The following is a 23,001-nucleotide window of genomic DNA, read 5'->3' as shown; positions in this document are numbered from 1 at the left end:
CACACAGACACAGCCTGGGCCCCCTCCTGTGGACACACAGACACAGCCTGGGCCCTGCTCCTGTGGACACACAGACACAGCCTGGGCCCCCCCTCCTGTGGACACACAGACACAGCCTGGGCCCCCCCTCCTGTGACACACAGACACAGCCCCCTCCTGTGGACACACAGACACAGCCCGGGCCCTGCTCCTGTGGACACACAGACACAGCTCGGCCCCCGCTCCTGTGGACACACAGACACAGCCCCCTCCTGTGGACACACAGACACAGCCTGGGTCCTGCTCTTGTGGACACACAGACACAGCTCGGCCCCCGCTCCTGTGGACACACAGACACAGCCCAGGCCCTGCTCCTGTGGACACACAGACACAGCCCCCTCCTGTGGACACACAGACACAGGCTGGGCCCCCCCTCCTGTGGACACACAGACACAGCCTGGGCCCCCTCCTGTGGACACACAGACACAGCCCCCTCCTGTGGACACACAGACACAGCCTGGGCCCTGCTCCTGTGACACACAGACACAGCCTGGGCCCCCCCTCCTGTGGACACACAGACACAGCCCGGGCCCTGCTCCTGTGGACACACAGACACAGCCTGGGCCCTGCTCCTGTGGACACACAGACACAGCCTGGGCCCGGCTCCTGTGGACACACAGACACAGCCTGGGCCCTGCTCCTGTGGACACACAGACACAGCCTGGGTCCCCGTTCCTGTGGACACACAGACACAGCCTATGCCCTGCTCCTGTGGACACACAGACACAGCCTGGGCCCTGCTCCTGTGACACACAGACACAGCCCCCTCCTGTGGACACACAGACACAGCCCAGGCCCCCGCTCCTGTGGACACACAGACACAGCCTATGCCCTGCTCCTGTGGACCTGGCCTGAGAATCTCTCCTGCTGCTGGCAGGGGGAGACTCCAGGCTGTCTGTGTGCTTGCTGCAGGAGACCCGTCTGCAGCTGGTGGGCATGAGGAGGTGGCTGTGTGGCTGTGACAATGGGTAGCTACCCAGAAGTGTCTCCTGCAGAGTGAGCTGCTTTTGGCTCATTTCCTAGTGGCCCCAAGTGCTTGGCCTCTGCAGAGCAGAGCCTCGGCTGCAGACCCCTGCGGCCTGGTCCTAGACACCCCGGGCTTACCCACCTGGGCTCCACCCTTTCCCAGTTAGCCACAGGTCCTGTTGAACTTCAGCCGTCCAGGTGAAGAATGTTCAGGTTGGTTCTCACCAACCTGATTCTCAAGGCTCAGCACTCTTTGTTTTCCCCTGCATTCATTTCATTTTTAATTTTTAATATGTATTAATTTCATCAAGGGTGGTTTTATTTCTGGGTCGTTTATTTGGTTCCATTGGTCTTCTGGTTTGTTTTGTGGCATTACCAAACTTTCTATGGCTCTGTAGTATAATTTCAGTCTATAGTATAATACCTCCAGCATTGCTCTTTTTACTCAGATTGCGTTTTCTATTTTGGGTCTTTTATGCTTCTATGTAAGTGTTTTGGATTGCCTTTTCTATTTTTGTGAAGTATGACATTGGGATTTTGATATCTATTCCATTGCCTCTATATATTGCTTTTGACAGCACGGCTGATTTCATATGAGTTCTGCTACTCTGTGAGCACGGGAGATCTTTCCATCTTCTGGTGTCTTCTTTGATTTGTGTCTTCAAGATTTTATAGTTTACATTGTAGAGTTCTTTAACTTTCCTGGATAAGTTAATACCTAGGGAGAATATTGTGAATGGAATTCTTTTTCCTGATTTCATTCTCTGCTTGTTTATTATTGATATATAGACAAGCTACTGATTTTTTTTTTCTTTTCTTTCTTCCAAGACTGGGAGTCCAGTTTGGTACCTGATGGTTTCACTCATTTGCTTGTGCTCTGCCAACGAGCCATACATCGAAACCCAAACTACTGATTTTTGAATATTGATTTTATATTCTATGATGTTTCTGGAGGTGCTTAACAGATCTAAAGTTTTTTTATGGAGTCTGTATTGTCAAAGTATAGGATAATATGATTTGCAAATAGGAACAATTTTTATTTCTTTACTATTTGTATGCCATTTATTTACCATGCTTTATTCCTGTTTAGTGTGACACTGGCTGTGGGGTTTGTCGTACATAATCTTTATTATATTGAGGTACTTTCTTTCTGTCATTAGTTTTTTCAAGAGCTTTTATTTTTAAAGGACATTGAGTTTTGTCAAAGGCTTTTTTTGTGTGTCAGTTGAGAGGATCAAGTGATTTTGTTCTTGGTCCTGTTTGTGTGAGGTGTTACATTTATTGATGTTCATATGTTGAACCATCCTTGCATCTTTGGACTGAACTCAACTTGATCATGATGTATATTTTTAATGAGATGTTGAATCTAGTTTGCAAGAATTTTATTGAGAATTTTTACTACTCTAATGTTCATCAAAAGATTGATCTATAACTCTGTGGTGTGTGTGTGTGTGTGTGTGTGTGTGTGTGTGTTTATCCAGTTTTGGAATGAGAATAATACTGACTTCATAGAATGAATTTGTCAGCTTTCCTTACCTTGTATCTCATGGAAAAGTTAAGGAGTATTTGTGTCAGATATTCATGGTCTGATAGAATTCAGTGATGAATCCATCAAATCCAGGCCTTCTTTGTTGGAGAACTCTATTACTGTTTCAATCTCATTGCTTGTTATAGTTCTGGTTAAGTGGTTTATATTCTCTTGGTTCACTTTTGGTAGGCTAACTGTATTGAGCTATTTATCCATTCCCTGGTTTTGATTGTCATCTTCTATGTGTAAGATTGTTTTGAGATTTCGTTTTCAGTGTTGGATTGTTATGAATTTCTTTAGTTTTTGTTTTTCATGGAAGGCTTTTATTTCTCCTTCAACTCTGAAGGCTCAATTGGCTCTCCACACTCCTCTAGGTTGGCAGAGCTGTATTTTGTCCTTCTATGCCCTCCTTACATGTAGAGTTTGTTTTGAGAAATCTGCTGTTATTCTCAGGCTTGCCATGTTATGTCACTTGTCGCTTTTCCTTTGCAGCTTTCAATATTCTTGTTTTCTGTTTTGTCATGTTTATTTACTGTTTTAATTATACTATGTCTAGGAGTGTTTATTCTCTGATCTTGTCTGTTTGGTATTCTGTAGGCCTCTTCCATCTGGATGACTCTTTTCTCAAGGCTGAGAAGTTACATTGAGTGTGTTATTATGCCTTCAGTTTGTATTTCTTGTCTTTCTTCTATACTCTACATTCCTAGGTTTTCTCTTTTGTATCAACCTTGTTGTAGTCACCTGTGCACTTTAAAAGCTCCATCTCTAACTCTTAACCAGGATTTGTACTGGGATCATACATCAATATAATTACTGTGCACAGGTGAGTTCTGGGTCAGAGGCAAGAGCCGTGATTGGCTTCTATCATACAGGGTGGAAAGTGCCCCTGGGACTGTCCAGCTGCCCCAGCCCTGTATTGGCCACTCAGAAACTCAGAAGAGGTGCACATCTGAGGCCCATGTCCAGGGAGATACTGGACAGATTCTAGAGCGGAGGAGGTATGGCACAGACTCTGGAGCAGAGCACACGCTCTGGGCCCTTACGAGACCCTAGGGGAGGCTGGCAAATAGTGGCATGTTCTGTACATGGATATCCTGATACTTTGAATTGCAGTACAACTCAGAGTACAGAACTAGTGTGGCATGAGGGGAGTTTATAGCAGCCCAGAGAACTGCCCCTCTCCGCTTAGAGAAACAGGACTCGGATTTAAAAGATGTCCAAGGTGGGCAGGTGAGAGTGATTGAGAAGTTGTAGAGGGAGCGCTGGATCGTGGGCTGAAGGCACGGTGGCTCTGTGGGGGCAGCCTGCATGGTGTATGTCTGAGGACATGCATGGCGGGGTGGCCCCTCGTTTTCTGAGTCCTGGCAGAACCTGGAGCCTTAGATCACAACTCACTTCCTCATTCTCTGGCCATACCCCCTTTGTGTGGAGTTGGCTTTACAGAGAGAATCGAGGCTTTGAGTTATTAACATTCCTGGTGTGATGTCATTTCTTGCTTCAAAGTAGAAATAGTCCAGGCCCACAGCAGGATCTTTTTTCCTTTGAACCTTCCCGGAACATCCTTGACAAGATTTTTTAAAGAGGCGGAGCTTGCCAGTTTGGACAGGGCGGCGTGGCGCCGTGGGAGCAGGGCTCAGTCAGCCACGTGGCGACTTCCAGAGCGGCTGAGTCATGAGACGTGTGATGTGGAGATTTGGGACCGGGGGACGGGGACATGGGGGGCAGCTGACGTGAGCACCGAAGACTGATTCCTCTCTCACGCCCAGCGGCCCCCGCAGCTTGTATAATTCATGAAGTTTTGACAGAGCAGCATTAGAAGGGCGCCTTGATTCCACCTGTAAAGGAGACACGCACTTGTAGGCAGGGCGTCCTCTGTGATGTGAGCCGCCGCTGTGGTAGGGCTCTGCATGGCAGGCGGCCCCGGGGTCCACGCGGGGGGCCCGCCCTGGGGGACCACGCACCTCACCAGAGCCCTGCTCACACGCGCGACTCAGGTCAGCGCGGGGCTCCGCTCCTTCCTGAACGTCCTGTGCTGTGGGCTGGCATCCAGCAGCTTGTCCTACCTCCCCTGGCCAGAGGCAGGAGGTCCCGGAGCAGGCGCAGAGAGGCGGGAGTGTGCCTCTGCCCACCTCCACTCTAGACGTCCCCAGGCCACCCACATGGGAAGCTACTACTGACTGTGGGCACCAGAGTTTGTACTTCCTCAGAGAATGCATCGCATTATTTGAGCTACACACTCGCCTGTTAAAAGGACCCTGGGATAAATGGAGGGATGGTTGCGGTTGGGAGAGATGGAGATGATAAAGGGGAACATCGATCACGATGCATCACACCCAAACTGACAGGCTGAACTGAACCAACTACTTACGGATAATAGCTTTTGAAAAATTATTATTTTTAAAAAAGTACGCCGTACTGTGAACTCAGCGCTGAACATCATTGTCTTCTGGAATCATAGACAGCCCTTGATCTGGGGAGTCATGAACGTGCTGGTGTCAGCCTGGCTGAGTCGTCATTTCCAGGTATTTAGTCACATATTCTGGAATCTTCTGTGAAGACATTTTTGAAATGTGATTGGCGTTTAAATTTATAGAAGGCAGATGGCCCTCCATGATGTCAGGGATGCTCATCCATCAGTTGAGGGCCTAAATAAACCAAACATTGGCCTCTCAAGCAGGAAGGACTTTGGCCAGCAGATGGCCTTTTGACTCGAGCGCCTCTTCTCCCGCGGGTCCGGGCCTGCCAACCCTGCCCACACGGCCTTGTTCTCCGCAAGCTTCCGCAGTCATGTGAGCTGCTTCCTTAAGATCCACTCCTGCTCCCTCATTCTGTGTCTGTGCCGAACCCTGACTCAGCACCAGCCAATGAATAAACATCCATTAGGCATGTTAACGTTGTGTGACTGTATTTCTGTATTTCATGTTTTTCTCCTGTATCCTGTGGCTTTCAAAAATGGATTTCAGTTAGGAATCACTGGTGTATTGAGAGCCGCAACCAGAATTCCAGGAGCCAGAGCACATGGTGGAGGTCATCTTCTTTATTCAAGTGCTGCTGCCTAAGGCTATAAAGATGAGGATCCCCCGCCCCAGCCCCGACTCACTGACTTTGATTGGCTGTGACCTTTGTCATTTAAACAGTTGGAATGTACTCAGATGCAGACAGACACATGCCAATAAATATCTGGCAAAAGATAATATAGGTTGGCACGAAGATAATAGATCAGTTGCTGAAGCTGGCGAGGTGAGCCATAGGCTCATTTGTGCTTTTGGATCCGGCTGCATAATGAAATGTGATTTACAGTTCTCATTACTAGCCCGTGCCCCCAACATGGGGTGCTGGTGTGAATTTTAAAAGGGCCGTGCTCTTCATTACTGGAAGGTAATTGTCCCATGCAGTGGTCTGGGGATGAATATTCCAGACAAAATCCTAGCAGAGTTTTTGCTTGCACAGCTGAAGTTGGTGGACTTGAATCTGACCAAAGAATGGGAAACAATTCCCACTGTCTGAATGGCTTCAAAAATAGGTCTCCATAAACAGGTGCCCATGGGGAAATCTCATGTCAGAAGTCATTCAGGGTAGTGCCAAAGATAGAAGCAAAGTTTAAGGATGCAATTAAAGGTGAAGAGTTGTTCCTTTTTCCAGCACGTCTATATTGTTTTTTTAAAAGAAAGAATTTTATTTTTTTAACCTTATTCTTACATGTTAAAAAGTGTGTGCCAGGAGTAAGGGCTTTGCACTTAGTCTGCAGTCTCTGAACTCGCATGCCGTCATTTGCTCACATTAAGCTGCTGCAGAGCGTGCTGTGCTCATAATGTCTGAAGGTGTCTCTCCACCAGGGCCCGATGGAAGCCGGGCGCTCCCCGATGTTCCTTCCGATGAGCGTCTATAAAAGCCAAGACCACTGAGAATGCGGATGGCAGTCCTTATGAGAGCGGCAGAGTGGCTGGCAGGGCCCTGGTGAGCCAGCTGCACCAATCCCAGGCTGTGTGGCGGAGCAGCCACTGCAGGGAGCCGCAGTGGCTGGGCCTGTCCTCAGGCCCTGTCAGGCAGAGGGCACCGGGCCAGGCCCACGGTCACGACGGCCACTCCCTGGAGAATGGAGTCTGCATGGCACTGAGGGCAGAGCCTGCACCCAGCCCTGTGTCCTGTGCACCCCAACGCTCGGCTCTCTCTGAGGAAGCTCCATATGGGCGGCTGGGAAAGACCATTTCAATTAGTCCTTGGCCGAAAAGTGTTAAACAGAACAAGCTAGAGAGTCTGACTTAAGCTTGTGTACTTACTAGTCAGCATTCTCAAATCCAAAAGATTTTAACATTTTCTTTTTCAGGTCCTTTGTCCGTTTCTTATTTAGAAATTAAATTCCACTTACACTTTGAAGTCCCTTCCTTTCTTCTTAGAAGTGAATGTCTGAATTTGGCTTTCATCATTTCTAAACAAGCCTCAGCCTATTTGCCATGAATGCATCTGGAAACAGATACCGTGCCATGGTGCATGTACATTCTAAAGGGTTTCATTGACTTAATGTATTTGCAGCCATGGGGCTGGAGCTCAGGGCTCCCTCGGGGTGTCACACGCTCTTGCTCATATCTGATGATTTGTACTATGCCTTCAGACAGGTGTTTTTGCTGGTTAATTGGAGATGAGAATCTTACAGACTTTTCTGCCTAGGCTGTCTTTGAACCACGATCTTCCATTTCTCAGCTCCCTGGGTAACCAGGATTACAGGTGCGTGACACCAGCCTGTACTTTATCCATTCTTGTTGGAGAGACATTCCAGTTATTCTAAGTGCTTTGGCAGTTAACGCACAATGCTCAGGTTGGCTTTGCACCTTTGTCCTTTGTTTTGGAATGAACTTTCTGCTTGCACAGTATTGGTGGAAGTATAACTTAGTTTAGCTATTAAGGAAAACATTTTATAGGTTACTGAAAATATTAATAATAGAACTGCTTTTTCATCTGGAAAATCCCACTTGTGTCTATGTCTGAAGGAAGCAGAATCAGTGTCTGGAAGAAATACTTACCCTGTGGTATTCGCCTCAGCATTTTACTTCTAGTGGTCATGATCAGGAAGCAACCTATGTGTCCATGGTCAAGAAAATGAGGTGTACAGTGTGTGTATATGGTAGTCAGGCATTCCACGTAACTGTTCAAACTGTAGCGTATTTATGCCTTCTAGAATATACACATGAATGTTGTTTGGAAAAGGGCTCCTGTTTGCAGCAACACGGATGGACTTGGAAGACTTTAGCAAATGAAATAAGCCACACGGCGTAGGACAGATGCTGAATGTTCACAAGATACGTGGAATCTAAAATGGTTGGCGCTAGCACAGCACAGACTGGTAGGCCCCGGGGGGATGAGGGAAGGCAGGGTGCAGGTTGACACAGGGCAGGAATCCCGGGGTGGCACCCGGCACCGTGGCTGCAGTTAGTGACTCTGTAGTGACATCCGAACTCCCTAGGGGACAGAGCTCTCTCGTCTTTGTCACACACGTGTAACCTGTGGGTGACGGGTGTGCTAACGAGCAGGAGTGAGACACCGTGTCCCCGTGTTCACGTGTAGACCCGTGTCCCCGTGTTCACGTGTAGACCCGTGTCCCGTGTTCACGTGTAGACCCATGTCCCCGTGTTCACATGTAGACCCGTGTCCCCGTGTTCACATGTAGACTGTCATGTTGTATGCCTGGAGCACAAGCAGTGTCTACCCTGCAAAAAACTGAAATACACAAAACAAATGATTTCAAGATCAGGCACTACGGGAATTGTGGAAGCTGTCCTTGTAAAGGAAGTTTTATAAATATATTTACATTGTGAATGTGTTTCTTGGCAAGTCCCCTGTGTCTGAGAATTACAGTAAGTAAAACGACCCTCTAAACATTCTTTCAAAAAAGAAAAGAATTAAGGAATTTCTGGATGATGGGATGCAGACAATTAGGTATTACTGCCTGACCCTCCGCTGCCAGCTCTGGGCAGCTTCCGACCGCTGTGTTCCTCAAACTTGACATCACACATTGCTCACTGTGCATTTCTGCAGTTCCCAGAGACGCTGAGCGTCTCTTGTTACTGACCGCTTGAGACTCCACATATTCCAGGTCCATTTTCTTTTTAGGTAGTTATTGACTTTAACATGTAGCATATTCTGGATACTGTTCCTTTGTCCGTCATATAAGACTGCTGGTATCTTTTTCTAGTCTGACCACCTTAAGTATGATGTCTTTTGTCATGCAGCAGTTTCCGTGTTGTGTGGTCTGTGTTCTTAGTTTTTAACATTGATACTTCAAAGGTGCTGCTTCTCATCTTGTTTTCCAATCCATCTTGAGTTCGGTCGTGTGGATAGTGTGGATGTGGCCCTGATTTCATCTCCTGCGTGGACTGGCCACAGTCACGTCTCAGTGCTGGTGAATGGTGCCTTCTCCCCGTCGCTGGCACAGCCCCAGCTTCAAGCCCAGTCCACCTCTGCGTGGCCGCTGGGCTGTCTGCTCCACCGCCGGCGGCTCTGCCGGATCCCATGGTCCGGATTAGTCTCACAAAATGCCTTGGTGCCTTCAACTTATCCTTTCATCCATGGGTTTTTCGTGCTGTTTTTGGCCCTGTGCTCTTCAATACCAGCTTTCACATAGGGTTCCCATTCTGAGAGAATCCTAGATTGGAGGGTGGGTGGGGTGCTTTCTGGGGAATGTTCTGGATGTGTAACGTAAGATGAGCGATGACTGGCATTGTGTCCATATTGAATCTAACCTGGTATATTTCTCTGATTAGTGAGGTTTTCGCTGGTGTCTGAGAGATCGCTGACGCCTGGCTCACCGGTGTCTTCACCGCGTAGTGTGTCGTGTTCCTGGGCTCTGGCTGCTCTCCCTCAGCTCGAGTGAGCACTGTGAGCCCAGCTGCCTTTGGCTTTCACTGGTCATAGCAGCCTTTCGCCTTGCTGCGAGCAAGGGAGGTGCCGCGAGTCCAGGGGAGCGGCCCGAGCTCCCTGGTGTTTGGAGCGGGCCTTTTCTGGCGTGTGGCTGGTGAGGTGAAGAGTTTACTGTAGGCAGTAACTACCAGACTTGGAGGCCCACTAGCTCATCTAAGCAGAATGGGGCTGGGCTTGGTTAGCAACCATTTCCGAGTATATCTGGGCTGCTACATGAATTGTCTTTCCCTTCCTTGGGGTGATTTAGGATTTTTTAAAATGGCTGTGGTCATAAGAACTGAACTTCTTCTTGACCTCCAGAATTCCGTCCCCGGGATCCTGAGGTGAGCAAATTAGGGAGCTTTTAACAGAGCCTTTCAGGGGAGCAGTGGGGCAGCGTGGTGGGTCCAAACGTGGCCCTGACTCACCGTGGCTGCGCTGTCCCCCGGTGTCACACACCGCAGCCCTGGGTGCTCCTCGGCTGCACGCTGTGCACCGGAAGCTGTCCTGCTCCTGCGGTGTCCCCTGCCTCCCTGGGGACGTCCTGCTCCCCAGGGGTGGGAGCAGGCAGCCTCAGTGTGGGCAGCGTGTTGCCCATCACCTTCACTGACAGTTCCGCCCCGGAGTTGGAGTGCGATGTGGAGCCCAGAAAGTTCTACACCTTGGGGATACACTGTCTCTAGTGGATGGCTGTAGCCTGACCCTGGCTGCAACTTCCTGTGAAGAAGGGAGCCAGGTGGCTCTGGGAGGCGCACGGGCACCCCCGCCCAGCTGACCCAAGCCCTGGGACTGAGAAAATGACTTGTCTTCATGGCCCATTTCAGGGATGAGAATGTTCTAGAGCAAACCCCTGCTCACCCCAGACTCTCACCCAGAAAAGGTTGCGAAGGCCACTTGAAAGCTTAACCGTGACAAGCAGCAGTCCCGACCCTGCCCGCATGCAGTGCAGGGGTGGAATGTCGGGAGAGGGAGTCCGGGGCTGCTGGGAGGAGGGGCCGGGCGGGAGGGAAGGGCCTGGCTACGTCCTATGTGACCGTTTCCACACAGGTGGCGGGGAGAGTTGGAGGAAGCACAGGAAGACACGTTAGACTCGGGGCATCCAAGCAGGGCAGACGAACGCTGCCACCCCATCCCTGCTCCTGAAAATGAGCGCGGGTCCTGGTGGCCCTGGTAGGTCTCGCCAGGCACCAGGCTGCTGCTTGGAGAGCGTCTGCAGACTCCCCCAGCCTGCGCTGGCGTGGTGCCTGACCTGAAATCACAGCCCTGAGGGTCTTGCGAGTGCTGCGGTGGAGGCGGCTTCCTGCTGACAGGCGGCGGTGGGATTGAGGCGAAGGGAGTGCGGCCTCCCTGTGGAGTTGCCAGTGGTTCCCGAGGTGGCCGCCGAGGCCCGTGCAGGCCCGTCCCTGCGGGTCCTGCCCCGTCCTGGCCAGTCCTGCCCCGTGCAGCTCACAGGCTACCGGAGCATGGGGGAGATTCTCCCTCCCGCCAGCCCTCCCGCCCCTCTCATTGGTGCCTTGCTACATCCTCCCTGGAGCCGAGCTCTTCTCTACAAGTGGTGGGTGGCAGGACGGCAGTGTAGTCTCTGGGTGGACAATGAGACTGTTAGCTGTACTGGTTTGGGGCTCTGCAGGACAACATATGAGCCCCCCAGGAGCTGCTTCAACGAGTCATATTTGTCTTCCTTCCCCTTACGTGGATCTGCATGGCACTCACAGGAGGGCTTGGGCAATGTGCAGGCTGGCCCAGCAGAGGGATTGTCAAGTACTTAATCGGAGCTGCTCTTTTCTTAATTAGTGATTAAGACAGGGTAATATTGAAATGATCTGAAATAAAATCTGCCAAGATGCTTCTTTTGTTGTCTTCATCAGTGCTGTATTCAGCCCTGTCAGTCTTGTAGAAACACGGTGACTCACTGGGTTCCGTGATTTGTCTCCTCTGCACACAGACGCTCTGCCCCGCCCTTTGGGGGGGAGCAGGAGGATGGGTGGGAAGGGCCCCCAAGCTAGGGGGAGTGGTCTCCAGAGCGGGCCACTGCCCTGTCCTGGTGTGGCCACCGCCTCCTCTCCTCTCCCTTCATACTGCTGCCCTGTGCCCAGCCTGAGGGAGGCGAGGAGGGGCTGGGACAGGGCCCGCCAGGGTGGACACCCCTGGATCTGAGGCCTCAGGTCCCAGGACTTTCCAGCAGTGGGGACAGATGGGTGGGAGCACAGACGTGCCCGGTGATGAGGGCCATGGTGGAGGGCGGGTGGGGGCAGAGCAGGCGGGTGGGGCCTTGGGCCTCAGGGAGATGGTGGCATGGTAGGCACCTCCTGTGGCCAGCAGCTGCAGGCTCACACCGCCCAGGGGCAGCACGGCCCTTCCCTGGTGATGTGCGGAAGTGCAGGGAGTCCAGCAGCCCCACCCTACTCCATTCTAGAGCCCTCCCCAGTCTACTCCATTCTAGAGCCCTCCCCAGTCTACTCCATTCTAGAGCCCTCCCCAGTCTACTCCATTCTAGAGCCCTCCCCCCTGCATTTCTTCTGGGAAAGGGAGGGAGAGCTTGTGGTGCTGCAGGAGACCAGCTCTCAAAGCCCTGTCCTGGGGCTCGGCATGGACTGTTCCATCTCTCCCCCCACCCTTGGGTCCAGACCCCCTGTGAAGCGGATCTGAGGATAGCCAAGGGTTTTCACCGGCAGCCTTTCTGTGTCTCTCCCTCTCCCTCCCTCCCAGTCTGGAGCCTGAGGCCCTAGGAGCTCTGCATCCGGGGCCGGGTTGGAGGTGTGAAGAGTCAGAGGGTACAGGGGTGGCCGGACAGGGTTGAGACCCTCCCCTGCCTGCCTGCCTGCCGCGGCCCTGGGCCCTGCTTCCCTGGGTCGGGACCCGGTTCACCAGCCTCCCCACCCCATGAAGTCATGACTCGGAGCCCACGTCCTGAGGGCAGGGGGCTGTGGGTAGAGGTCGGTGACCAGGCCTGCATGTGGGGGGCCCTCCCATCTCCCTCCCCCACACCGGGCAGGAACACAGTTGTCCAGGTTAAGCTGCAATAAGGCAGAAGCCTATTTTCCACGCATGATATTCAGCTTTTTCCAAATTGCTATTTTAATATAATTTACCAAGTCACCGGAGACAAATAATCCACTTACAGGAAGCGGTAACACTCCATTCTTCCCTAGCGCCCCGTTTCCCTGGAAGTGTGGCTTGCAGGCACCCTGCCCTCGCGGAGACCCCGGGGGGCTGTGGGGTTGGCAGCCCAGCCTTCTGTGCTCTCATTAGGTGGGTAGGGGTGCGGGCCAGGCCCACTGTGCCCTGGCTGGTCAGAGCAAAGGCCGCTAAAAACGAAGAGCGCAGACAGGATCCTCAGAGACCCCATCTTTCTGGAACATCCCTGAGCCCTCCTGAAGAGGACTTTCCTCTCTCAGCTCCAGTACCAGTCAGGTGCTCCTGAGGGCCCCCACCCCCAGGCTTAAAGATGGGAGGGCTTTGGTGCGTGGCTCAGTCCCCTGCCGTGCGTGTTGCGTGTGTAAAGCAGCCTGCCACTCCTGGGGCCTGTCAGTCCCCTGTTTGGGCAGTGGACCAGCGAACTTGGGGAATGTTTGATTCTGTTCAGTCTCTGATCCCACCTTTGGGGGTATGGCAGAGCTTTCAAAGAAGGGGTCACAGAGCCCCCAGAGCCCCTGGGGGCCGGGCGTGTGTTCACTGACAGCGGTGGTGAGGGGAGTCGCACAGAACTTGGCCAGAGCCCTGCGGAGACTAGAGAAGGGTGAACGGGTGTCCCGGATCTGCAGGCAAGGCAGGTCTCCCCTGCTGGGGGACGTGGAGGGGGTCTGGACGTCCGGCACTGGAGGAAGTAGCAGAGGGCCGGGCTGTGGGGGGGGGGGGTCGCCAGCGTGCCCAGGCATCACGTGGGATGGTTTCCCCTTCATGCTTGGCACAGTGGCACAGGATGGCAGCCATGTGATTAGAAGAGGCGCCGCAGCTCCCGCTGGCGCTGGCTGGGTGGCTCTCTCGTAAAGGCCTGCAGACTTCACTACTCCTGATAGTCACCCAGTCCCAAGGCAAAGCTGTTGAACGTTAGTGCTACGTACAGTGCTCTGAGTGTCCCTTCCAACCTGTACGACGAAGCCATGGCAGTAACCCACCCCACAATTTACCAGAAACGAGTTAGCTCAAAGAAAAATAAATGGGCAGAGGTTTCCATTTCTGGTGCTGTTGGAGGACTGGCTGTCCACAAAATCTCCAGCACCCCAGGATGCTGTTGTTGCTTCTGTAAACATAATCATAAGGAGAGATGATCAGAGACTAGAAAGCTAGGGAAATGTAAGTCTTGAGAGAGAGGGGGTCGGCCTTACAGACGGTCTTCACCAGGAAAGCTGCCTGGGATTTCTTGGGCCTGCAGTCTGGTTTTAATGAGCTTACGTGGAAGATAAAACTTGGGGACTTCGGAGACTGAACAGGTATAGACGTGGCCTTTCATGGCCTTGGTCATGAAGGCTAATGAAAATGAAAGATTTCCGTCCTCCTCACTCTGCCCCAGAATTTCCAACTGCATCTTGCATTCACAGTGGGTACCAATTCACATTACTTATTTGGCTTGAAAAGTAGTTGCAAGTTGAAAATTATTTTGAGGTATTCTGGGAGATAATATACCCTAAAGTCCCAGCAAAGCAAAGTCAATTTTTTATTCTGAAAAAGAAAACAATTTTTAAAAACAAGTCCCAAAGAATTCCGACAGATAAAAGTTCTGAGACAGCGAGTCTTCACCGGGGGCAGGAGAACGCAGCTGCAGAAAGAGACGTACCCAGGAGTCAGAGTTTTATAGAGCAATCTGAAATGCTCTGTGAAATGAGTCTGGTATGTTTAAAATGATAAAAAAAAGAAAGAAAGCTTGAAAAATACTGAATCAGAAAGTGAAGGGGGAAAGAATTACAATGAGCAAGACAAGTTTCCGACATAATAGATGGGTTAGACCGTGTGACATAGTGGGGAGACGAAAAATGAACTAGAAGAGAGCAGAGGAAAATAGAAGAAAGAGAGGTTAGAAGAAATGGAGGACAACGTGGACAAAACCAGAGTCTGCCTCACCAGAGCTCAGGGAAAAATGAAAGGAAAGCCGGAGGCACGGGTGGTACCTATGAGATAGCGCAGCCGGCTCCCACAGCCGGTGGACGCCCCTGCTCCTCACAGGCGAGGACCAGACCGTTTCCAGTGGAGTCATTTCCACGAGGGAGGGCAGAACATCCAAGACAAGGCAAGCACTCTGAGCAATCCGGAAGAACGGTTGGCAGATTCCCAAAGGAGGGCCACAAGGAAGTTGACACTAACAGCTGAGGGCAAGATACCATGTGGATCACGGGCGAGACAGTAGCTAACTTCGTCTTGTAGGTCCAATAAAGCTGTCCTGGAACAAGGATGAAGTAAAGATGTTTTGAGACAAATAAAAACAGACAGAGCTAAAGCCAACGAGCCTCTCGTGAAAGAGCCTTCTCTAATGGTTGGATTTCAAAAAGGACGATTTCAGAAGAAAGATTTAGATGCAAGAAGAAATAGTGCGCGAAAAAAGGATAAAATTGTAAGCAGCTTTGGTCACTGATACAGAAAGCAACAGCAAGAACAGTATCTCAGCAGGTAATGTGAAAGTCAAATAGGACTAAAACCCAAGACAGCATTAGCATATAGCTAGGAAAAGATGAGATCTGTATATGTCTTTGAGATGAGTATAATCAAAATATTATTCACTTACTATGCTGTTTGGGAGAAGAATAATGATTCATTTGTACCATTAACTTAAATATGCAGAGGAACACTTCAGATACTTGAAACAATTCAGTAACCTCCAGATTAATTGGAGGTGGGACATTAGAACGAAGAGGGAATTGAAACCAGTGTACATGTAGGCAAGAGAGAAAAGTGATAGGCAGATAGGACAACTGGAAACTTTGGAATAGCAAAATGCAAATTGATGTTGGTGTGTCAGGAATAGATCACTGTTACCTGGGCCCGAGCTGCTCCATTTGGGGCCCTGGTGACGTGAACCCCCTCCCCTCCCAGCTGTTGCCATGAGCCAAAAGGACACAGCCAAGGTAGGAGTCAGGGAGTATTTGTGAAAATGGATTGTATTCTCCAAATGTCTTTAAAGAATCAGTACCACGGGCTGGGAATGTGGCTTAGCGGTAGAGTGCTTGCCTAGCACGCGTGAAGCCCTGGGTTCGACTCCTCACTATCACATACACAGACAAAGCAGGAAGTGGTGGTGTGGCTCAAGTGGTAGAGCACTAGCCTTGAGCACAGAGAAGCTCAGGGACAGCGCCTGGAACAGCAAAAAAAAAAAAAAAAAAAAATCAGTACTGACTATAATATGCACATCATCTTTTCTTAAAACACAAGGTACAAGTCATTAACCAAGAAAAACTAATGAGACAAAATTAAAAATGAGCCATGTGTTTATAAATTTTCAATAAAATTTACTGGTAAGTAAGCTTTAATCAAATGAAGAGATAGAAGAAAGTAGAACAGTCTTAGACATCTCGACCAGTATCACTACAAATTCACGGAGATTTAGAGAAAATAGAATGCTATTACAAAATTTCAAAACTTAGAGGACCTATTCCTGGAAAAAAATTGTGTAGTAATCTGAGAAAGTCTGAATTGTTTTCTATAACCATATAGAAATTAAATCAGGAGTAAATTTTTTTCCCCCACTAAGAAACCCTGCTGATTTACTGGTCCTCTCCAGACACTCAAAGGTAGAAGGGCTCACATCCCAGTCCTGTGCAGACTCTTAATGAAGCTGGAAAAGGAGGGATTGGCCAACAGCCTATGCTTCAACCAGGTGCTGACAGGTCAAGAAAGGAAAATTCCAGGAGAGCCTACCAAGTGTGCATGCTCGATGCCTGGGTGAAATGTGAGCTACCCAGACCCAGCCATGTAAAGAATATGACACATTGTGAAGAGCCGGAGCTCATTCCGGGAACGCAAGGTTGGCACATGAAAGGAACTCAGGTGCCCACATCATCGACTCCATGACCAGATAGAATTTAGGAGGACAGTTGGTCCCCTCAGCTGTGGCCAGAAAGCTTCTGCTTCACCTCTGTAGCTATCTCTGGGAAGAGCTCCAGTAAGCTGGGAATGGAAGGGGACTTTTTCTTGGTGCTGTGGGTTGTCATAAAGCGAGCTTCATTGTCACAGGGAAATGTCAACACAGCCTCAAAACCAGGATGTGAAAGGCAAGGATGTTGTTGAAGGAATTGGTAGCTGAAGAAGCCCAGTGCTGTCCGTAGCCGCTAGCACTCCAGCCTGACCGTCCAGTGGCTTCCGTATCAAAATTCCACGCCTCTCCCAGTTCCTGGCTCCCAGTTCCTCCCATACGCTCTGGCTCACATTGGTCTTCTGACTCCCATAACTGCCTGGCTGTTGTTTAGGTCTTCCCGCCCCCAGCATCTGCTTCCTGTCTGGCCCACTGTCGCAGCCCTGCCATTTCCTCAACCTCTCAGCTTCTTTCTCCACTGACGTAGCGCTTGCTATCCTCTTCAGTGCTGCCCTGCCCTGAGATGCAGCCTGTGCCTGGTGCGTGCGGGAAGAAAATGAACAACTACTTTTGATGCTACCTAAAAGTTGGCCTTCTGCTCCCATCCTGTGTATCAGGCTGCCGGTACTTATGGAGAAAACGGCGCTTATTTTAATGAGACAAGAATTTTGAAACTAAGTCATTAAGTGAGCAAGCGGTCCCTGCTTTGGTTCTTCCTGAACCCAGACTAGATAAACCAGGCCAATTGTTGCTCTGAGAGTTTTACAGTTGTGCTAATGGCTCCCACACTAAAATCTCTCTCCCTTGTGTTTTCTTTCAGTCTGAACCCGAGGGCTTTTCTCATTTCCACTTGTACGTGTGTGCTGCTTTTCTTGTGAGATGGAGGAAAGAAATACTAGAAGAAAGAGATTTTCAAGTAAGTAAATGCCTTTTCGGGAGAACTTGGGTTTGGCTCTCTGCTGGGAGAGGGTTGGTAAGTCTTAGTTCGCGGTGATTTGTGGAGGCGCGGTGAGGCGTCCTGCTGTGCTCGCTGCTGGCCTGCTGCTGCTGGACGCCGGCCTGGCGGGTGCCACAGAGCGGCCAGCACTCGGGGCCCCTCAGTGTGGACGTGGCAGGCATCGTGAGCTAATGAGTGTGGGACAGGCCCGCCCTGCCACTTCCCTGAGCCAGCGTGTCCTCAGCAGCACCTCCCAGAACCTTCCCAGACCCAGGACTGTGATGCGTTAGCAGCTATCCTGTGTGAGAGTCAAAGGGTGTCAGTTCCCGTCTGGCCAGACCGCTTGGTGCCTGGGCCCTGTGACAGTGCTTAAACTTCTGAACCAGTTTCTTCAGCAGGGCAAGTGCACCCATGTCTTAGGCATTGGTTCACCTCCTGCTGGGCTCTGGTCCATCCAGGGGACGGCATGTGGCCCAGGTCCCAGCCCCTGGCCCACCCCTCAGCGCCCCTGCGCTGAGCTCTGACTCCCAGGGGGCCACTGACCCCTGCTTGACCTGACATGAACAGGAGGTCCTTCTGCCATACCCTCGCAACAGACAGGCCCAGTGGTAAGTGGCCCCCTCTGGACAGGGGCGAGGCAGTCCAGGCTGTAGTGAGAGCACTGGACAGGGTCCGGACAGTCCAGGCTGCAGAGAGACCAGCAGTACAGGGCTGGGCTGTGCCCCAGGGCTGGGGGGTCATCTCCTCCGTTTTACAGCCAGTGGGAAGAAAGGCCGGGGGGAGGGGGGTGGTCCTGCAGGCTGAGCCCTCAGTGCAGAGGCTCAGGGAAGCTCGCCAGACTGCCTGCTGCTCAGCCCTGTGCCGTCAGGTGACTCCCACCTGAGATGTGCCGCCGAGGTGCTGCTGCCCTGGGCCTCCCGTGGAAGCCCAGGAGGCCGGCCAGCAGGGGCTGGTCTGCTGGGCTTCCCTGGAGCCCTGGCGTGGGTGGGGTGGGGACTCGGCTCTTTTTCACCTCTGCTACTATTGCTCCCTTGGTCAGTGTGGGGCACACGTGATCTGGGGACAGCAAGGTGGTCACGGGGCCTCCAGGCCAGCCACCTCCCCTGCCTGGGGTGCACGGTGTGTTAGCGGCGGGATCCCTGGCGGCTGGAGCTGCCAGAGCCCCTGGCCCCTTGTGTGGGTGCACTTTGGGAACACAAGGCCCCAGGAGACATGTCAGCAAGCAAGGTCCAATAAAACTCCCACAGTGTCCCTGGAGGCTCTGGAGAGCGGGCCTGGCTGGCAGAGGCCGGGCTGCCGGCCTACTGGCCTGTACGCCAGAGGAGACGCGGCGGCCCCCTGGAGCACACAGCCACTCAGGTGGTCTGTGGCCGGTGCATGAGTCCCACTGGCCAGTGTGCCCTAGCTGGCCGGAGGCTCAGCCGACTCAGGTTGGCGATGGGGTAGGAGAGGTGTCCTCATCACTCTGCATGACCCTGGGCGGGGGCCAGAGGCTCCTCAGCAGCCCAGGCTGTGCCTCCCTCTGGCCTGCCACAGGCTGGGCATCCTGGGATGATGTCCACAGTCTGGTGAAGGAATGAGGGGAACGCGTACCTACTTCTAGCAAGGAGTGGCCCTGCTGACCGCCTCTCCCCCCCCATCTCTCCTGGCTGCCCCCCTCCACTGCCCAGCCTCAAGGCAGCCTGGGGCCGCCACAGGCTCTTACTCTTGCTGTGAGAGGAGTCTCGGGTCAGAGCAGGCCCAGACCCTCTCAGAGGTGAGGACAGGAGGTTCACTGGGGTCTGCTGGTGACAGACACCTCATGGCAGCCCTGATGCAAGAACACAGCTAGCCGTGGCTCAGATGGCCTTCATCCTGCACAGTTTTGTTTAAGAGACAGTTCGGTTGCTATTGGGCAAGAGCCACCACCGTGGTAATTAGATAGAGGCCTGGCCTGGGGCAGCTGACAGACTGGCCTGGCTGGCCTTGTCTGAGCCCTGCTCACTGAACTTGAGGTCAAGAGAAGATGGGAGAGAAGGCCCACCGCACCACTGGGTCATGCCCGCATGAGGGTGGGGGCAGCCCTGGAGCCCCTGGAGCTACACAGCCTGCAGGGGCGGGGGAAGAGGGGAGCAGGAAGCCGCAGGGGTCCCACTGTGCTCAGAATAGGTTAGTGCTTTGATCTCTTGGGGCTGGGTGGAGAGTGTATCACCTTGACATGCTGTGGGGATGGAACTGAGTGGAGGGAAGTGGGGAGAGAAAACAGAAATCAGAGAAAGAACGCAGGAGTCCTGTTGAGCAGGGGAGTTTAGGAAACCAGTTGTGTGTCATGGGGAGGAGGGGGAGTGGAGGTCAGGAGGACAGTTGTGTAATGGGGAGGAGGGGGATTGGAGGTCAGGAGGACAGTTGTGTGTCATGGGGAGGAGGGGGATTGGGGGTCAGGAGGACAGTTGTGTGTAATGGGGAGGAGGGGGATTGGGGGTCAGGAGGACAGTTGTGTAATGGGGAGGAGGGGGATTGGGGGTCAGGAGGACAGTTGTGTCGTGGGGAGGAGGGGGATTGGGGGTCAGGAGGACAGTTGTGTAATGGGGAGGAGGGGGATTGGGGGTCAGGAGGACAGTTGTGTCGTGGGGAGGAGGGGGATTGGGGGTCAGGAGGACAGTTGTGTCGTGGGGAGGAGGGGGATTGGAGGTCAGGAGGACAGTTGTGTGTCATGGGGAGGAGGGGGAGTGGGGGTCAGGAGGACAGTTGTGTAATGGGGAGGAGGGGGAGTGGGGGTCAGGAGGACAGTTGTGTAATGGGGAGGAGGGGGATTGGGGGTCAGGAGGACAGTTGTGTGTCATGGGGAGGAGGGGGAGTGGGGGTCAGGAGCACAGTTGTGTGTCATGGGGAGGAGGGGGAGTGGGGTCAGGAGGACAGTTGTGTGTCATGGGGAGGAGGGGGATTGGAGGTCAGGAGGACAGTTGTGTCATGGGGAGGAGGGGGATTGGGGGTCAGGAGGACAGTTGTGTGTCATGGGGAGGAGGGGGAGTGGGGGTCAGGAGGACAGTTGTGTAATGGGGAGGAGGGGGATTGGAGGTCAGGAGGACAGTTGTGTCATGGGGAGGAGGGGGATTGGAGGTCAGGAGGACAGTTGTGTGTCATGGGGAGGAGGGGGATTGGAGGTCAGGAGGACAGTTGTGTGTCATGGGGAGGAGGGGGAGTGGGGGTCAGGAGGACAGTTGTGTAATGGGGAGGAGGGGGATTGGGGGTCAGGAGGACAGTTGTGTAATGGGGAGGAGGGGGATTGGAGGTCAGGAGGACAGTTGTGTCATGGGGAGGAGGGGGATTGGAGGTCAGGAGGACAGTTGTGTGTCATGGGGAGGAGGGGGATTGGAGGTCAGGAGGACAGTTGTGTGTCATGGGGAGGAGGGGGAGTGGGGGTCAGGAGCACAGTTGTGTGTAATGGGGAGGAGGGGGAGTGGGGGTCAGGAGCACAGTTGTGTGTCATGGGGAGGAGGGGGAGTTGGGGTCAGGAGCACAGTTGTGTGTCATGGGGAGGAGGGGGAGTGGGGTCAGGAGGACAGTTGTGTGTAATGGGGAGGAGGGGGATTGGGGGTCAGGAGGACAGTTGTGTCATGGGGAGGAGGGGGATTGGGGGTCAGGAGGACAGTTGTGTAATGGGGAGGAGGGGGATTGGGGGTCAGGAGGACAGTTGTGTGTCATGGGGAGGAGGGGGATTGGGGGTCAGGGGGACAGTTGTGTCGTGGGGAGGAGGGGGATTCGAGGTCAGGGGGACCTCCTGTTTGTGGGGTGGTGTTTGTGGGGTGGGGGGTGGCGGGTGGATTGGGGTCTTTCTGGCGTCGTGTTCCTGGCTCATGGCTCCTGAAGCTCTGGCTCTTGGCGTGGTAGTGGTTTTGTTTTGGGAATTGTGCTGCTTGCCGTCATTGCCATAGGAAGGAGGTTCTGTTGGGGGATGAGGGGTTTGCAGTGCAAGGCCAGGGGGCCGAGAATGGGGATGCTGCCTTCCATGCGCCTCTCGGCTCTGAGGCCTGCTCCGGTCCAGGTCTGGTTATGCCCAGTTTCGTGATGACGTAGGGCTTACAAGGGGCTGGGAGTGTGGGCACGGATTCAGCACTGACCCGCGATGCACAGGCTGTCCTAAGGGAATGTTCACTCGAGCCCTGGGCACCGGGGCCGGTGTTCTCGCTCTACGCCTGCTGCCGTCCGGCCTCAGGAATGTGGTCTCCTGCAGCCCGCCCCTTCCTGTGCCTCTGACTCCCGCGCCCCGGTCTCTCTGGGCGCATCCCCTCCGTGACCCCCGGCTCCGCACCGCGAGCTTCCAGCGAGTGACCAAGCCCCGCTTCCCGTCTGCCCGCTGAGGGCTCCGCCCGTGCTCACAGGCTGCTCCGCTGGGGCCCACCCGCACAGTCTCACCGCCCTGGACCCTGGGGCCCATTCACCGTGCGAGGATAGGGCCGTGAACCAGGGGAGGCCCCAGAGCTCCCGTGTGACCCTGTAAACCTTGAAAGGGCCAACGCCAGCACGTCACATGCCTAGAACCTTCCGTGGCTCTGTGGCTGGGGCACAGAGCCTTCTCTCGGGCCTATCAGTGTACGCTCCGGCCCAGGGGGCTGTGTGTGGTTGGTGTTGTAGATCTTGGCTCACTTGCCATCTTTTGATGATTTTAAGCGCAGCATTAGAGCTTTTAAAGATGAACCATTTGCATTGAGTCCGTTTTACTACATAGCACCTGAACTTCCCAGCTTGGCTTACTGGCATCCAATAAGCCACCCACTTTCCTCTCATTGTTCACAGCTTGCCCTCCCTCCCTCCCTCTCTCTCCCCTCTCCCTGCTTCCCTGCCTGCCTCCCTCTGCCTGCCTGTCTCCCTCCCTCGCTGCCTGCCTACCTGCTCCACAGCTAGGCACCTCATCCTTGTGCCTAGTGAGAGGTAACACCCACATGGCCAGCCCTGCCATCAGATAGACGGGCTATCCCAGAACAGTGTGGATTGGAAATGCTCTCAGGAGTTTGGGAAAGCCTCCATGCACGGAAGAAGTTGGCTGTTGTTCTGAATCTTAATGACAGCAGCTCTGTAGACACAGAGGAGGTGGCTGCTTACAGCCTTTTGTGTTTAATTAATTTCTGGTGGACAAGTGTGCTGTTTCCTGTGCAAAGATGAGCTTCTCTGAGGGGCCAGCCCAGCGGGAGGTGTATGGACAGGTCAGCACACTGCCGTGCGTCAGTGATGCTGGTCCCAAGGCCTCCTCGCAAATAAGAAGCAACTTTGTATGCATGGTGGCTGATCATCTTCGAAGCCCGAGAGGCGGTAGAAAGACAGGCTGGGGGCCTGGGTTCTGGATGCCTGGTTCCATGCCCAGAGGCCATAGCTGTCTAGTGGGCCCTGCTTGTGTGGGCCTGAAGGGCAAAGGTTGCCTGGGTTCTTTTGAGTCTTCGATGAAGCCTTGTGGTGTCCTCAGAGGCTCAGTGAGGAGGCGAGATGAAACAGGGCAGGGCAGGTCAGCACGCGAGGTCCAAGTGTTGGCTGCCCCTGGTCCTCCCAGCTACGGTGCATACCTGGGAGCTCCCACCCTGGCCAGGCTATGTGATGTCCCTGCCCCAGGGCCAGGGGCAGCTGGAAAGGGCTGGGAGCGACGGGCCACCCGTCAGGTGT

At 53.1% G+C, this 23,001-nt stretch overlaps 1 protein-coding gene across 3 annotated transcripts in view; it reads left to right on the top strand.

The window, feature by feature from the left end:
• Positions 1 to 23,001, top strand: part of Tbc1d22a (TBC1 domain family member 22A) — a 351,530-nt gene that overhangs the window by 306,585 nt on the left and 21,944 nt on the right. For all 3 annotated transcript variants that reach the window (XM_042697987.1, XM_042697985.1, XM_042697986.1), the window contains one exon: positions 17,251 to 17,346. In XM_042697987.1, coding sequence (XP_042553921.1) covers positions 17,251 to 17,346 — 96 coding nt within the window. The remainder of the gene's footprint in view (positions 1 to 17,250; positions 17,347 to 23,001) is intronic.

The sequence above is a fragment of the Dipodomys spectabilis genome, unplaced genomic scaffold, assembly GCF_019054845.1.
Source record: "Dipodomys spectabilis isolate Male_0828 unplaced genomic scaffold, ASM1905484v1 ptg000230l, whole genome shotgun sequence".
NCBI classification, from domain to species: domain Eukaryota; kingdom Metazoa; phylum Chordata; class Mammalia; order Rodentia; family Heteromyidae; genus Dipodomys; species Dipodomys spectabilis.
Note: the sequence above shows the minus strand (reverse complement) of the source record. Positions and strands in the feature narration are given on the sequence as shown.